This window comes from Balaenoptera ricei, chromosome 3, assembly GCF_028023285.1.
Source record: "Balaenoptera ricei isolate mBalRic1 chromosome 3, mBalRic1.hap2, whole genome shotgun sequence".
NCBI lineage: Eukaryota > Metazoa > Chordata > Mammalia > Artiodactyla > Balaenopteridae > Balaenoptera > Balaenoptera ricei.
Window position 1 is genome coordinate 174,696,874 of NC_082641.1, and position 16,701 is coordinate 174,713,574.

The following is a 16,701-nucleotide window of genomic DNA, read 5'->3' on the forward strand; positions in this document are numbered from 1 at the left end:
CAGTAGCTGCATGTGGTTGGTGGGTACCCTATTGGGCTGCAGAGATACAGAACACTGCCATTGAGGCAGAAAGTTCTAATCAAACCCACTGTGGGTGGGACTCCCCTGGTGGTGCAGAGGTTAAGAATCCGCCTGCCAATGCAGGGGACATGGGTTCGAGCCCTGGTCTGGGAAGATCCCACATGCCACAAAGCTACTAAGCCCGTGTGCCACAACTACTGAGCCTGCGCTCTAGAGCCCGCGAGCCGCAACTACTGAAGCCCGTGCACCTAGAGCCTGTGCTCCGCAACAAGAGAAGCCACCGCAATGAGAAGCCCGCGCACCTCAACGAAGAGTAGCCCCAGCTCGCCGCAACTAGAGAAAGCCCGTGCGCAGCAAGACCCAACGCAGCCAAAAATAAATAAATTTATAAAAAAAAGAAACAACCCACTAGTGGGCAGAAAAAAACGTTTACTGATTTGATTGTTTTTTCCTCATGACAAAAGAATTTATAGTGATTGTAAAACACAAAGTTTAAGCAGTACAAAAACATTTGGCATAGTGGAGGGTGCCATGGTCCTACTTGGTAGACATGCGTGCCATTGTCAATACTTTGGAGAATCTCCTGCCAAACCTTTTTATTATAGGTTGGATATTAAAATACTTTGTTTTGCTGTTTTATTTTTTATTGAGGTAGCATACACCATTCGTGTACAAGTCGTGTACAAAAGTGCACAGCTCCATCCACGGCTTCTTGAAAAGTGAACATCCACGAGTCACCAGCTCCAGGACAGGAAGCGGGGCATCCTCAGCCCCCACCCCCGGGTCCCGGGGCCACTCCTCTCTCTCCCCCAAGGATGACTGATGATGGATGACTGCTCTCCTGATTCTCACTTCCTCTGTTTTTCCTCTGGACTGTTCAACCAGGAGATAACGGGTGGTTTTCAGAGGTTATAGGAAGTCCCAGAAATTTTATGCAAAGTTGTATATTTCTAAGTGGAAGGTCCACTGATGTTGTCAGTTTTCCAGAAGGGTTTGGGAGCCAAGAAGGGGCCTTTCAGAAATTAAAAAGAAAAAAATTGTTCGGAAGCTCCCTGGCGGTCCAGTGGTTAGGACTCGGTGCTTTCACTGCCATGGCCCGGGTTCCATCCCTGGTCGGGGAACTAAGATCCCACAAGCCACGTGGCGTGGCCAAAAAATAAATAAATTAAATTAAATTAAAAAAAAATTGTTTCTTACAAGCAATCACCCAGGACCATTTCATCATCTTTGTTACCTTGTTCAGCTCATGCTTAAGACCCCATTCCCCACCCTCCAAACCCAGTGTCTTGCTTTGCTTTTTAAAAATACATGTCTGTAAAAAGGAACGAAATTGAGTTATTTGTAATGAGGTGGATGGACCTAGAGTCCGTCATACAGAGCGAAGTAAGAAAGAAAGAAGAAAACAAATACCGTATGCTAACACACATATATGGAATCTAAAAAACTGGTACTGATGAACCTAGTGGCAGGGGAGGAATAAAGACGTCGACATAGGGAACAGACTTGAGGACACAGTGGGGGAAGGGGAAGCTGGGAAGAAGTGAGAGAGTAGCACTGACATACATACACTACCAAATGTAAAATGGATGGCTAGTGGGAAGCAGCTGCATAGCACAGGGAGATCAGCTCAGTGCTTTGTGACCACCTAGAGGGGTGGGATAGGAAGGGTGGGAGGGAGGCTCAAGAGGGAGGGGATATGGGGATATATGTATACATATAGCTGATTCACTTTGTTGTACAGCAGAAACTAATACAACATTGTAAAGTAATTATACTCCAATAAAGATATTACAGGGACTTCCCTGGTGGCGCAGTGGTTAAGAATCCGCCTGCCAATGCAGGGGACACGGGTTCGAGCCCTGGTCCGGGAAGATCCCACATGCCATGGAGCAACTAAGTCCATGGGCCACAACTACTGAGCCCGCATGCCACAACTACTGAAGCCCTCACGCCTAGAGCCCGTGCTCCGCAACAAGAGAAGCCACCACAATGAGAAGCCCGCACACCACAACGAAGAGTAGCCCCCGCTCGCCACAACTAGAGAAAGCCCGCACGCAGCAACGAAGACCAAACACAGCCAAAATTAAATTAATAAATTAAAAAAAAAAAGATATTACAAAAAAAAAATAGAAATTGTGCATGAAAAAAATATATGTCTGGGGCTTCCCTCGTGGCACAGTGGTTGAGAATCTGCCTGCTAATGCAGGGGACACGGGTTCGAGCCCTGGTCTGGGAAGATCCCACATGCCGCGGAGCAACTAGGCCCGTGAGCCACAACTACTGAGCCTGCACGTCTGGAGCCTGTGCTCCGCAACAAGAGAGGCCATGATAGTGAGAGGCCCGCGCACCGCAATGAAGAGTGGCCCCCGCTTGCCGCAACTAGAGAAAGCCCTCACAGAAACGAAGACCCAACACAGCCAAAAATAAATAAGTAAATAAATAATTTTTAAAAAATATATATGTCTGAAAAAATATATATATGTCTGTTTATTTTTGTGGCAAAATATATATAACAAAACATTTACCATCTAAACTATTTTTAACCGTGCAGTTCAGTGCCATTAAGTACATTCACATTGCTGTGCAACGATCTCCACCATCCATCTCCAGAACTCTTTTCATCTTCCCAAAGTGAAACTCTGTCCCCATAAACACTGACTTCATCACTCCCACACCCAGCCGCTGGCAACTGCCATTCTATTTTCTGTCTCTGAATTCAACTACTCTAGGGACCTCATATAAGTGGAATCGTGCAGTATTTGTCTTTTTATGGCTGGCTTATTTCACTTAGCATAATATACTCAAGATTCCTCCACGTTGTAGCATGTGGCAGAATTTCTTTACTTAAAGACTGAATACTATTCCATTGTTTGCATGCACCATATCTTGTTTATCCATTCATCCATCAGTGGACACTTGGTTGCTTCCACCTTTTGGCTATTGTCAATCATGCTGGTTATACAAACATCTTCAAGTCCCAGCTTTCAATCTGGGGGGTATATACCTAGAAGTACAATTGCTGGGTCATACAGTAGTTCTATTTTCAGTATTTTGAGGAATAGCCAGAGTTTTTTCCATAGCAGTTGCACCAACTTACATTCCCACCAACCAGTTTTTCCATGTCCTCACCAACAATTGTTATTTTCTGATTTTTTTTTTTTTTTAATAGTAGCCATCCTAATGGCTGTGAGTGGTTCTTTCTTTATTTTTTGGAAGTGAGATGAGTGGCCTTTTTGACGGGAGCATTTATATTTTTCAGGCTCTGGTTGTGCAACCTGGAAGGGCTTAACTCTTGAAAAACCTTTCCCAGCTGATAAGAGAGCTATCATTAGCCCATGACTTAGAAAGGTTAAGAACTTGCCACGGTCATAGGTGAACTGCAGAGCCAGAAACTGAACCCATGGTCTTATCTCTTCTTCATTTCACTCAGCACTGTGCCCGCCTTTAGGCACAGAGAAGGCCAGCCCCTGCCACCAAAGGTCACATAGCTGATGGTGACAGAGCAATCTGAGCATCAAATGCTCAGCTAACAGGAGGGTGAGCAATGCCATAAGCGCTGACTCTGGGGACCCAGCTCCGTGCCCGGACACTGACATTTCTGCAGGAAACAACTAAGGTGTCATCAATTATACATCTGCTAGCCACCCTATGAGACAAAGGCTGTGGAGCTTCTTAACCTGAAAATCTGGGGATGGCCTTCTGGGGTCCTCAAATCCAAAAATGTGTGCCTGTTGGGTACGTTTTTCAAAGAAGAGCCTGTCTCGTTGCTTTCATTAGATTTCAAAGGAATCTGTGACCCGGGGAAGACTAAATAAATATATTAGTCTTAAGGGTGTCCCCAGCTCCATGACTGCTGTAAAAATATTACAACATGTGCAGTCCCTGGGGTCTTGGCAAAAATTATCTCATGAAAGTAAGCTCTAAGGAGGAAGGTGGCTCCAGGCTTGGGGCTGGGGACCTGTCAGATTCTGGATGGTCAGTGGAAATCTTGACGCCTCTGTTGTAGTTTCTCTCCTCTCTCCCTGGCTGTGCCTTCTCTATCTGGCCGACTTCTCTCTTCTCCAACATCTGCAATTGGTGGGTCTCAGGACTTAGTCCTCAGACCTTGTCCTCTCCTTACTCTCCCCCAAGAGAGCTGTCATCTGATATTGGCTGCACCCTGACGATGTCCGGATTTCTATCTGCAGCTCAAATGTCTCTGCAGACTCATAGCCAAGCAACTACTTTTTTTTTTTTCTTGGCCACGCCGTGGAGCATGCGAGATCTTAGTTCCCTGACCAGGGATCGAACCCACGTCCCCTGAAGTGGAAGCACGGAGTCTTAACCACTGGGCCGCCAGGGAAGTCCTGCAACTACCCTCTTGATAGCTCCACGTGGTCAGCCTCCAGGCACTGGGAACTTCCCCAAGCTTTCCATTTCACGCAGCCGTCCACCTCCAAGCCTGCTCCCCTACCCACCTTGGTCACTAGTACCACCACCACCACCCACCACCCAACAGGTGTTTGGGCCAAACACCCAGAAGCATCCTTTCTCTTCCTCAGAGAAGGATGGAATCCAGTCTTGCCGGCAAGTTCTCTTGATTCCGGAAGATCTGGAGCCAATCCACTCCATAGCTCTCCCCTGCTTAACACCTTTGAACTTACTCTTTCCTCTGCCTGGTGCTTTGTTTCCTTTTTGTTTCCTTTTCATTACTCAGGTCCCAGTTCATATGTCCCCTTCTCAGGGAGTCCATCCCTGACCACCTAACCTAAAGCCACTTCCCCCCCCTGCCCCAACTCTGGTGACTCTGTCCTATGACCCTGTTTTATTCCCTATAGCAGGTGTTCCTGGCTAAAATGATTCTGCTCATTTGTTTCTTTGCTTACTGTGAGGACTTGCCACTAGAGCTGTGGCTTTCAATGATTTTTTACACAATCCATAGCAAGATACAAATTTCACATGTGACCCAGTGATCCAGGGGCTATGGCTGCATCACAAATTACCCCCAAGTTTACTGGCTTTAAACAAAGGCATGGATGTTGCTCACAAACCTGTAGTTTGGGCCGGGCTTGCTGGGAACAGTTCTCTCTCTGCTCCTCTTGGTGTCAGCTGGGATGGCTCAAATCCTGGGGGCTGGAATCATCTCAATGTTCTCTCACTTACTTCTCTGGTGGTTGATGCTGGTTTCGGCTGGGACCTTATCTGGGAGACTCTTCACGTGGCTTGGGCTTCCTCACAACATGGCAGCTGGGCTCACAGAGAGTATCCTGGAATTGAGAGAGAGGGAGAGAGCGAGCTAGCACCAGGCAAAAGATGTATTCTAGTTTCTGACCTAGACTTGGAATTCACACAGCGTCCCTTCTGCCACATTCTGTTTGTTGCACAAATCCTGCTCAAGTTCAAGAGAAGAACTGGAGTCTGCCTCTTGATAGGGAGTGGCAAAATTGGAACTATTTCTGTAGCCACTTTTTGGAAAATACAATCTGCCACACCCAGTAGACAAATGGGGGGAGGTTCCCAAAACAATACTTAGCTTTCTGGACACAATGCACTGATTTTTTTTTTTTTTTCCATTGTATTTTGTTGAAAATGTTGGTCATGACCCGCTGGATTGATTTCTTCACCTTATTTGAGGGACATGTCACAAAAGTGAACAGTTTGTCTTTCCTCAACCGTAACCCCGCACACAACATGGTGTTCGGTGAGAATCAAACACCTCACCCACTAGCTTTCTACGTATTTTTTATTTAACACCTATAAAGCACGTACCGAATACCAGGCACTGACCTCATTCAACTCTCACACCAACTCTGAAGTAGACACTATGATGATCCTCATTTAACTGAGGAGGAAAGTGAAGCACAGAAGGATGAAGCAATTTGCTCGGCGTAACACAGCTAGTAAGTGGCAAATCTGGGATTGAAACCCAATAAATCTGGATGCAGACTCCATTTTGCTACGCAGCCTCTTATAGAATTTACTTATTTATGATGTTTATTGTGAGTGTCCCACACACACACCGCTGAACCTCAGCTCCACGAGAAGTAGTTCTCGGCTTCGCCCCTAGAACAGCGCGTTGCTCGCAGCAGGCGCTGGACCCGGAAAGACACAGCTTGAAGCTCTTGCAGCCGCTTTCCAGCCTGCGCAGGCGCATCAGGCAGGACGCCGGAGGCACCCCACCCCTCCCTACGCACACTGGCCATCGCCAATGGCTGACAGAGGAGCCGGCGCAGGCGCACTAGTCCGACTAGAAGCGGCCTCCCTCATTGGCTGATGACTGACGTGGGCTAAACCCAATGGAAACGGGCCTCTCCGGGAAGGGGGCGGGGCCCAGGGGGCAGTTAAATTTGCGCGGGATTGGTCCTAGTGTAGTCATGGCGGCCTTCCGCGACATGGAGGAGGTGAGCCAGGGGCTGCTGAGCCTGCTGGGTGCCAACCGCGCCGAGGCGCAGCAACGACGGCTGCTGAGGCGCCACGAGCAGGTGGTGGAGCGGCTGCTGGAGACGCAAGACGGTGCCGAACAGCGGCTGCGAGGTGAAGGCCGGGTCGGGGGCGGGGGGCGGGGGGCGGCGGGCAGCCGGGCCCGAGTGTTGGTGGTGGTGGCCAGGCCGGCCTCGAACCTTCTCGCTTCTGGGCGCCCCATCCCCTACCCTATTTCCCCGTGCGACCGGCGGATGAGCATTGTCCCCTCTGAGCCTCGGTTTCCCCACCCATGAAATGGGCGTCAGGACAGCAGCCACCTCCCGGGGGTTTAGTGGTGAATGTAGGAGGTCTGACGCGCCGTGAGCAGGAGCTGGGACTCAGGGTTTGAATTGGGGCTCAGGTGTCAAAGCGCCGGGTTTGAATCCCAGCACCGCCACTTCCCAGCTGTGAGATTTGAGGTGACTTACTTAACCTTGCAATGCCTCTGTTTCCCATAAAATGGTTGTAATAATAAATAGTCCCCATCTTCCTGCTGAGATTGTTCAGATGTTTTACTGAGCACCTGCTGGGTCCAGGCATAGTGCCAGTCATGGAGTGACAGCCGGGAACAAAAAAACAAAATCCCTGGGGTGGGGGTAGGGCTAATATTCTAGTGGGGTGAGGCAGAGGATAAACAAGAAAAATGGATTTGTCAGGAAGTGATGGGCTAAGGATTTCAGCTGTTAACTCATGAACCCTCTGGTCCCAGTCCAGTGCTTCCCTCTGAAGCCTCAGTTTCCTCATCTGTGAAATGGGGATGCTGATAGCACCCCTTGATGAATCAAAGTGAGATTCATGGAGATGATGCTTGCACAGCACTGTGCCCTTAAAAGGGGTATGGGGGCCGCCCTTGTTGCAGCTTTTCTCAGCATCAGGGTTTTTTTTGTTTTTTTTTTTTAATGACTTTTTTTTTTTTTTTAATTTATTTTTGGCTATGTTGGGTCTTCGTTTCTGTGCGAGGGCTTTCTCCAGTTGCGGCGAGTGGGGGCCACTCTTCATCGCGGTGCGCGGGCCTCTCACTATCGCGGCCTCTCTTGTTGCGGAGCACAGGCTCCAGACGCGCAGGCTCAGTAGTTGTGGCTCACGGGCCCAGTTGCTCCGCGGCATGTGGGATCTTCCCAGACCAGGGCTCGAACCCGTGTCCTCTGCATTAGCAGGCAGATTCTCAACCACTGCGCCACCAGGGAAGCCCAGGGGTTTTTTGTTTTTATCTTTTAAAGGCTTCAAACTTTTTTTTTATTGTTGTAAAATTGACATAACCTAAGATTTACCATTTTAACTATTTTCAAGTGTCCGGTTCAGTGGCATTAAGTACATTCACATTGTTGTGTGACCATCACCACCATCATCTCCAGTATTCCATTGTATGCATACACCACATTTTGTTTATCCATTCATCCATCCCTGGACACTTGGGACACTTCCACCCCTTGGCTATTGTGAATAATGCTGCTATGAACATGAGTGTACAAATATCTCTTTGAGTCCCTGCTTTCAATTCTTTTTTGTATTTTCCCAGAAGTGGAAATGCTGGATCAGATGGTAATTTGATATTTAATTTTTCTGAGGAACTGTCATCTAGTTCTCCACTGTGGTTTCAGTGCCAGGGATTTGTAATGCCTTTTGACAATTACACTTTATGAGGGGGTGCCGTTTGGGTTGAGACTTGAATGATCTGGGAGCTAGCCATGGGATGGCTCCGGGAAGAGTGTTCCTGGCAGAGGGGACTGTCAATGCGAAGGTCATGAGGTGAGAATGAGCCTGGAGACCCAGGAGAAAGAGGTAGAAGATGAGGTCAGCAGGGGCCAGACTTGCCAGCCTGTGAGCCCCCAGGAGGAGTTTGGATGTTAGTCTAAGCACAACAGACGTCCTGGTCAGGGTCTTCTGCTCTTTTCTCCTCCTCCTCCTTCCTTCCCTCTCCTTTCTTTCCTCCCCTCCCGCTCCATTAACTCCCCTTTCACTGATGGTTGGGGAGAAGCTCAGCATCACCCAACCTGCCTGGGTTTCAGAAGAACGGATGGATTTGGGACAGGGAGACGAGAGTCGATGTTCTAGGGAGCTGGGGCTTCGATCAAAAGGATCCAGTTCAGATCCCGGCTTCAGAGCTAAGTGTGTGGACAAGTCACTGGACCTTGGGCTTCTGCTCATCGCCTCTCAAATGGGGGGAGGGGTTCAGCCACCCTCAGAGGGTGGTGAGAGTTCAGTGAGTTAGGGCTCCGTGGTCACCTGTGGCACTTAGCACACATTCGGGTAACGACAGCTTATAATGAACGTCCATGGGGAAGAGATCATCCCAGGAGACTTGGTTGTTGCTCGGAGGGTGAGTGGAGAAGGGGCGGGAAGGCTGCAAAAGAGAGCCAGACCCTCAGCTCTCCTAACAGGAAGTCAGCAGGCACCGTCTAACACAGACAGATCAAGAAATAGCAGCATAAGCAAATTATTTAGAAATACGAAGGTCGATGCCAGAGAAAACAGTGAAGAGTTTAAGTGGCTGCTTCAGAGGGTTGGAGAGGCTTAGAGAGGGTTATATGTGTGTGTGTGTGTGTGTGTTTAAAGTTTCACAACCATAGACATGCAGTGCTTTGATTAAAAATTAACTTAATATAAGTTTATAAACACTTAAACACCGGCACTTTAAGAAGCATTTTCATCTGTGCCTTCTCTGAGTTGGCAGGTTTCTGTGACTCTGTGGGAAGGAACACAGTAACCTTCTTAGGGTGTTTTTGATCTTTTTGGATGTTTTGTTCAAAATGTGTTTATTCTGAGTAGGTGTTGGCGATGTACGGTGATCTTAAGATGCAATCTGTGCTTTGAAGAAGAGAGACAGGGAATAAATAGTCCAGTGTGATAAGGGCTGTCCTGGGAGCACAGTCTCGCCCCAGGAGGGAGAAGAGAGTGTCCAGCCGGCTGAGTCAGGCATTATCCAGAAGGCCTTAATGCTGGGAATGGTGTGCCAGTGGGCAGGGACACAGGGGCACAGGTCCCTGGAAGACAGGCAGGCAGAGGCCCAGGACTGAAAAAACATGGCGTGTCTGCACGATGATGAGGCGTCTTTGCAGCCAGAGCAAAGGGAAAAGCACATGGTGGGGCGAAAAGCAGGGAGAGAGGAGGTTGGCAAGGATGCCGAAGGTGCCCCAAAAGACCTGGACATTATCCTGGAGACACTGGGGAGCCACAGGAGGTCATTGAGCAGGGGAGCGACTTAACATTTGGCCTCTAACGCAGCCGCTCCGAAGGCAGAGAGCAGAAAGGATTGGCAACGGGAGAGACCAAAGCAGGACACGGCAGGGAGGTTTTTTGGGTGGTCCTGGAGGCGTGAAGGACCAGCACGCGGAAGAAGGGGTCCTGCCAGACGGGATGGCTAACTGGATCCAGAAAGTGAGTCCCAGGCTTGTTGCTTGGACAGTGGGGTCGAGAGTGACGTCATAAGTTAAGACTAGGTGTGCAAACAAGGACCAGACTTTATTACTTTGGATGGATTCAAGTGTGATTTCGGTGAAATGGAAGCACGTGTGCCAGGTCCAGGTGGGACTCTCAGGTGGGCATTTGCAAATAGAACGATGGGTCCAGGAGCTAGAGATGGAAGTGGGAACGTGGCCATAGATGGGGGCATTGAGGCCGCCCTCTGCTCCGGGGCTCTCCTGGGGAGCCCGAGTTGAGGGGCGCAGACTTCTCCCTGCCCTGCAGAGGTCCTCACTGCGGAGAAGGAGGTGGCCCAGAGCCTCCTCAACGCGAAGGCGGAGGCACACCAGGGCGGCGTTGAGTTGCAGCAGCTTGAAGCCGAGCTTCAGAGGGCCAGCGAGGAAGACGCCCGTCTGAAGACCAGCCTCCTATATCCTTTCCTGTGTGTGCAGAACAGCCGGGCCCCAGCCTCACCCAGGAGGCCCTTGTTCACTCTGGAAAACACACCTGGAGCCAGCAGCCCCGGGCCCGACGGGGTTGGTGTGAGCACGCGGGCAGCTCTCCCTTCAAAGCCAGGGGTCCTTAACTGCCTGTTTACTCAGCTCAGCCGAGAGCTGGAGGAGCTCAAGGAGATCGAGGCTGATCTCGAAAGACAAGAGAGGGAGGTTGACGAAGACACGACAGTCACCATCCCTTCAGCCGTGTAGGTCCACAGACGCGGTGTGAGTGCGTGTGTGCGTATGGGTGTGTGCGTGCACGCAGCCCACAGCTCTTTGTTGGAGTCGACGCTGGAGTAACTTCTTTCTCTCTCTCTCTCTCTGTTTTGTCTTCTCACGCAGGTATGTGGCTCAACTTTATCGCCGAATTAGTAAAATTGAGTGGGATTATGAATGTGAGCCGGGGATGATCAAAGGCAGTATCCTTTGTGGTGAAAGTGGAACCCTGTGCACTGTTGGTGGGAGTGTTAAACGGTGCAGACACTATGGCAGATCCTAAAAAATTCAGCAGAATAACCACATAACCCAGCAGGTCGACTTCTGGGGATACACACGAAGGAATTGAAAGCAGGGACTTGAGCAGGTGTTTGTACATCCGTGTTCACAGCAGCACCGTTCACAAAAGCCAAAAGGTGGGAGCAACCCAAGTGTCCATCAGCAGATGACCAGATAAACAAAATGTGGTCCATCCATATGGTGGAATATTACTCAGCCTTAAAGAGGAAAGACATTCTGGCACATGCTACAGCATGGATGAACCTGGCACATAATCTGCTGGTTGAAATAAACCAGACACCAAAAGTCAGTACTGTATGATTCCACCTACATGAGGTCCCTAGAGGAGTCAGATTCATGGAAACAGAACGTGGGATGGGGATTATTATCGTGGGAGGGGGAGTCAGTGTTTAATGGAGACAGAGCTTTGGTTTTGCAAGATGAAAAGAGTTCTGGAGATGGTGGTGATAGTTGCACAACAACATGAATGTGCTCAATGCCACTGAACTGGACACTTTCAAATGTTTAAGGTGGTAAATATAATGTTATATGTATTTTACCACAATTTTTTTAAAAAGTGCATTATCTTAACTTTCTGTTCGTGAAAATTTCTTTCAGTCTCTAATTATCTTAATAATAACAATTTAAAGACAGTGTCCTTTCATCGTGGAGGGAGGGCGAGGGCCACGTGTGCTGGGTTTCCCTTACATCTGCGCCCTCAGTCCATCATGGCCCCAGCGTTGCTCAGCCCATCCACCTGGAGAGCACCCAGCTCTCCAAGAAATTCATCAGCGACTATCTCTGGAGCTTGGTGGACACGGAGTGGTAGCCAGGAGCCTCTGGGACTGCATCATACAGTCCCACCCAGTGGGAACCAGCCCGTGGTGGGTGGTCAGTGCCTCAGTGGTGAGATCAGCTTAAAATTAAATGTTTATACGTAAATGAGTTTTTTTTACTGGATTTCTTCCCCCCGTTCCCCACTCTTGACTTTGGCCTCAAATGCTGGACTAGGTAACCAAAGAAAACTGACTTAGTGTGCCAGGCCTGTGACTTCACGTCTGTGACAACACATACAAATGACACCGTAGTATCCGATGACAAATTCCAGGTCTTCGTCATCTGTGACTCAGGTTTGGCCCTTTTTTATCCGTTCATTCTCTGAGTGCCACTGTGTGTCCGAGCTGTGCTGGGAACCCAAGGCAAGATGAAGGATCCCTTGAGCCAATGGAGGAGTCAAAAGTGATCAGATGCCACCCTCGAGCTAGAAAGCTTCCAGAGTGCTTCAGGACCCGGCCAGGGAGGGGGCCTGCCCCAGGGGATGGGGGTGGCATTTTTGCTGGGACTGGAAAGGATGAGTCAGTCAGAAGAGATTACGTTATAGGATGTATAGGGGCCCATCCCTGGCTCCAGGGTGGGCTGTGTGTCAGAGACCACTGTTTGCCTCCCTGATATTTGTTCTCCCCTCCCCCCTTGGTAAGGAAATCCTTTTAGCTGCCCAGTCAAAACACAACTTTTCCCAGCCTCCCTTGCAGTTAAGTTCAGGACAATGAAATGTTAAAAGAAGTGTTGTGTGTGACTTCTTAAAAGGCAAGGGAGTATACCCTTTCCCCCTCCCCTCTGTTTTCTGGAACTTGAGTGTGATGGCTGGAGCCCTGGCAGCTGTATTGCCACACTTAAGGAGGGGTGCAATCCTCTAGGGATGATAGGAACCTGGTTCCCTGATGATGGTGTAGCTGGGTATCAATGCTGGACTTCCTTGCGGGTAGGGGCTGAACTATTGTGTGTGCCTTTGTTATTTTAGTTTTTCTATCACAAACAGCCAAAATAAACCCTAACTGATTCAGCATGCAACAAAGGCCTGGGCCAGCCAATTGATTTCTTCACCTAACCCCCATCCTCAGTGACTGAGGTACTACTAAGAGTGGGAAGCCTGTGGCCAGCCTGCCTGCCTGTCTGAGGGTAGAGAGTGAGAAGTAGGGTCCCTTCAATATCAAGTGCCTCTTGGATACAGCTTTTCCTGAAGCCAGTAGATTTGGTAGTTACATGAACCTCTGGGTGTTGGGTTTTGTGCACCTCTGTACCATTTACAGTAAGTACGATTTGTATTTCTTGATCAGAGAGGGACATTCTAAGCAGAGGGAAAAGTAAGTTCTAGCAGCACCTGAGTACATCAAGTGGGCACTAAAAATAGTCCATTCCGGTGTCTCTCGGAGGTCCTAGAGCAAGGGATCCCGCCTGTCGGGCTCCAGGAGATAGACCCAAAAAAGGGCTTGTTAGTCTCCCTGAAATGTAAGTAGCCCCAGTCCATCTGGCTCACAAAGAAAGATTCCCAGAAGAACTTCAGAGGCCCTGCTTTTATGCTGAGGGCCTGGCTTTACATATTCAAGGAAATGTTCACATAAGCCCTCCTGGGCTGTTTTCATTTTCAAGGCTGGCAGAGTGTTTTATGATGTGAAAAAGAAGCAGAGCCCTTTATTTGTACCCTTGGCCTCCAAATGGCAAAAGACTTGATCTAGACCAGGGTTTTCCTGCCTCAGCCTTCACGGCGTCTGGGCTAGGTCACTGTCTCTGGTGGGGGCCGTCCTGGACATCACAGGATATCTGGCAGGATGCCTGGCCTCCACCCACTAGATGGGAGGAGCACAGCCCTGTCGCGGAAACCCCGGGGGGGCGGGCACCCTCAGGGCTGCCACCCCCCTGCCTCGCAGCCTCAGCCAGGAACCGGGCAGTCTTCTGCCAAGGCCAGCTGAGGAGCTGCTGTCACCTTGGTGGCTCTTCCTGCTGACACAGCCAGCCTCCACCTGCTCCCCTGCAGGAGTGCTCCCCGCCCTGAGTAGAGCCGGCCCAGCTGAGGGTCCCAGGGCGGGCGGAGAGGCATATTTCTCTCTAGTTCAAACAGATTAGCAGGTGCAGAGCCCCTGGGAGAGAAAGCCGGTGTTGAGGGGCGGGTGCAGTTACAGACGCAGGCTTCTCTGGGCCCAGGGCCTGAGCCCCCCGTGGGCCTGCTCCCCGCCGCCTGAGCAGTGGCCTCGCTTTGTTCTGGGAGGGGCCCTGGCGGCATTGCCTGCCCAGAACTCAGTTTCCCCAAGAAGAAGAAGGTGGCTCCAGGGAGGCAGCACGGACCTAGGCTCAGAGGGGCCCCGTCGCCCCAGGCCCCCCCCGCAACCAACCCAAGGAGTGAGCAAGTGGGTGAGGAACGCAGCCCGGCGGGGCCCGGCGGGGCCCGGCGGGCGCGTTCAGGGAGGTGCCTGAGCTCACAGGGGCCAGGAGAGGCCCTGGCCCTCCGCATGCCTGGGCCCTGACTCACTGCCTGGCGCTGGCTGGACGCCCGGACAGCCTCGGCCCGCGGCCTCCAGCCTGCACACCCACCCCCGCCCCTGCCTGCTCTCCCTCTGAGAGCCGGCCTGTGGGCAGCCAGCAGCCAGCTCTCTTGGCCGGGCCTGTTGGAGTGGGTGCAGGATCGGAGTCCCCCCGACCGGGCAGTGAGTGGGGAACCGAGACCTTGCGCCTGCAGAGGTGAGACTTGACCCCTCACCCCCGGCCTGTTCCTCCTGCACCCCTCAGGCCAACACCGTCCCACGCTGGTGAGGAGTACCCATTTTACAGGTGGGGGAGCTGAGGCACAGCTTGGTCCAGTCGGTTGCCCAAAGTCACAGGACAGTGACACCCTGGGAGGCTGAACTCGGCAGTGGGGCCCCGGGGTCTGTGGAGGAGCATCTTGGCTTTGCAGATGAGAAATGGCCTCCAAGGCGCCTGCCCCTTGTCCGAGGTCACCCAGGTAGAAAGAGACCAAGGACTGGAACTCAGGCCTCTACTGGGTGGAGCCCTGCTGGGCGACGGAGCAGGGTAAAGTTCTAGACGCTTAGTGATCAGTGGTTGCCGGTCAAGTACCCACACACCTGGCCAACCTATCTTATAATTGGTGTTTCTGGGGAAAATAGCCAAGGGTACATGGAGTTGAGAGGCCAAACCCCTCACACTGGACCTCCGGCAAGCTTGGTGGGCCGAGGCTGGTGAGAGGCCGGGAGGACTGGTCACAGGGCATCAACACAGACACGGCAGTGCTTGGACCACCCTCGGGGAGGCCCCAGGACCTCCCGGCGGCTCCCCGACTGACTCAGAAGTGTGCACTGGGCATCTGTGACCTGCCAGGCCCCCCTTCAGGGAGCCACACTCCAGTGGAGGCCACAAGCAGGTGCTGTGTGCCGGCTCCCAGTGCCCTACAGGTGATGAAACTGAGGCACAGGGACGGCAGGCTATTCGTGGAAGGTGTCGCAGCTGATGGAGACAGAGCCTGCAGGAGGCCCCAGGGAGGAAGAGCCATTTGAGCCCAGATAGACCTGAGCCCGCTGGGGACAAAGGTGTGGAGACAGTGAGCCAGGCAGAGGGAACAGCAAGTGCAAAGGTGGGTGTTCAGGGACAGCAAAGAGGCCAGCATGGAGGGAACATGAGGCCGTGGGGCTGGATCATGCCAGGCCTGCAGTCCACAGCGAGGCATGGGGAGGATTTTCAGATTCCAGGGGGGCCCCAGAGTTGGGGCTTGGAAAGGGGAGCCTGACATTGGCTTCTTGACGCAGGTCATGGTGCAGAGGCCCAGCCGACTAGGGGGGTGGTCTTGCTATGAACCCCCAAGCTCCCACCTCCATCCCAGGCACAGCGTGGGAGAGGAGGCCTCCGGGGTGAGCAGAGCAGCTGTGCCGGGAGGGTGGAGCCCCTCCACCAAGGGCAGGAATCAGTGCTGAAACCTGAGCTGCCTGGAGGGGAGGCTGGACGGGACCCAGGAGTCCTGGGGGCTATCCCCCCCCATCCCACTCCACTCAGTGGGGTGGGTGATGTGACCAGTGTTCGCTCAAACTCCAACCCTCAGCCGCTCTCTTATCCCTTCATCGTGGAGGGGATTCACTTCCTGGGGGAGAGGAAGGGGTGCTGACCCCCACTGTGGGGGAGGGGCCGGCGTCAGGGACAGCGCTCCTCCCTCCCTGCCTCCCCCCTTCCCTCCCCCGGACCTGGGCTCAGCCCCGAAGGCTCCAGCCTGACTCACCACAGGCAGCTGTGGTTTCAGATGCCGGTGGGGGCAGGAGGGGGAGGCAGCAGAGGACATGAATTGGGGTGTCAGGCTTGGGGTAGCAGCTTCTTCCCACCACCCAGCCAGTCCTGGCCAGAGCCATTGAGGCCTCGGAGAGGGGGAGCCAGGGTCACGCCTGCCCACACCCTGTCCTTGGGGATGGCAGCTCCGAAGCTCCAGTCTGCTCCCCACCCCTTTGGCCAGGCTGAGCCCACAGACCAGGTCCAAGTGGCCGGCTAGCTGAGCTGCATCTTAACCTGGGTGACATCCACGCCCTTCCCCAGGGGACCCCTTGTGAGCCCAGAGAGGATCACCATCAGGCCGCACCCTCTCCACCCCTCGGGCTGCTGGTGGAGAAAGACAAAGGGAGGGACGTCTGGGTCTCACCGGGAGCTGCTGCGGGAGCTGAGACCAGTGACCCCAGCCTCCCCTTTCCCATCTGTAAAATGGGCTCTGGGCCTGCCCCGCCTCCCCACCCTTGGGCGGCCACCGAGGGGAGCAGACAGTTAATCCCCAAGAAGTGTTTGCTCTTATTTTCCCTGAGGCTCTAGTCCTGCGTGTCTGTGTCGTACTCAGTGCCACGGTGGGGACGCCCAAGGAAGGATTTCAGCAACTACTCACTCAATGGAAAACTGCCCAGGCCAGGGACCAGAAACTTCCATCACCTCCAGCCTCTCCCAGGCGCTTCCTCTGCTCCGGGACCCCTGAATTCTGCTCACTCTCCCCTCACAGGACCCTCGGCCACCTCCCGGCCCCTCCCGCAGGCCCAGCCATTCGAGC

General features: G+C 52.2%; 1 protein-coding gene and 1 long non-coding RNA gene across 4 annotated transcripts in view; one reads left to right on the forward strand and one right to left on the reverse strand.

The window, feature by feature from the left end:
- The window catches only part of LOC132363050 (uncharacterized), an 18,247-nt gene extending 12,113 nt beyond the window's left edge, over positions 1 to 6,134 (reverse strand). For both annotated transcript variants that reach the window (XR_009502538.1, XR_009502537.1), the window contains exons 1-2: positions 5,788 to 6,134; positions 5,052 to 5,267 (exon numbers count right to left, since the gene is read on the reverse strand). This is a non-coding gene — a long non-coding RNA (uncharacterized LOC132363050). The remainder of the gene's footprint in view (positions 1 to 5,051; positions 5,268 to 5,787) is intronic.
- A 240-nt stretch (positions 6,135 to 6,374) lies between these two features.
- Positions 6,375 to 11,801, forward strand: SPC24 (SPC24 component of NDC80 kinetochore complex). Of its 2 annotated transcripts, XM_059919820.1 has the most exons (5): positions 6,375 to 6,534; positions 10,150 to 10,310; positions 10,467 to 10,567; positions 10,704 to 10,780; positions 11,579 to 11,801. In XM_059919820.1, exons 1-5 carry the CDS (start codon positions 6,375 to 6,377, stop codon positions 11,683 to 11,685), a joined length of 606 nt encoding a protein of 201 aa, XP_059775803.1. In that variant the 3' UTR covers positions 11,686 to 11,801. The 2 variants fall into 2 exon arrangements, with proteins under 2 accessions (XP_059775803.1, XP_059775804.1); XM_059919821.1 differs by lacking the exons at positions 10,704 to 10,780; positions 11,579 to 11,801 and having other exon boundaries at positions 10,150 to 10,294; positions 10,463 to 10,571.
- Positions 11,802 to 16,701: the final 4,900 nt, after the last annotated feature.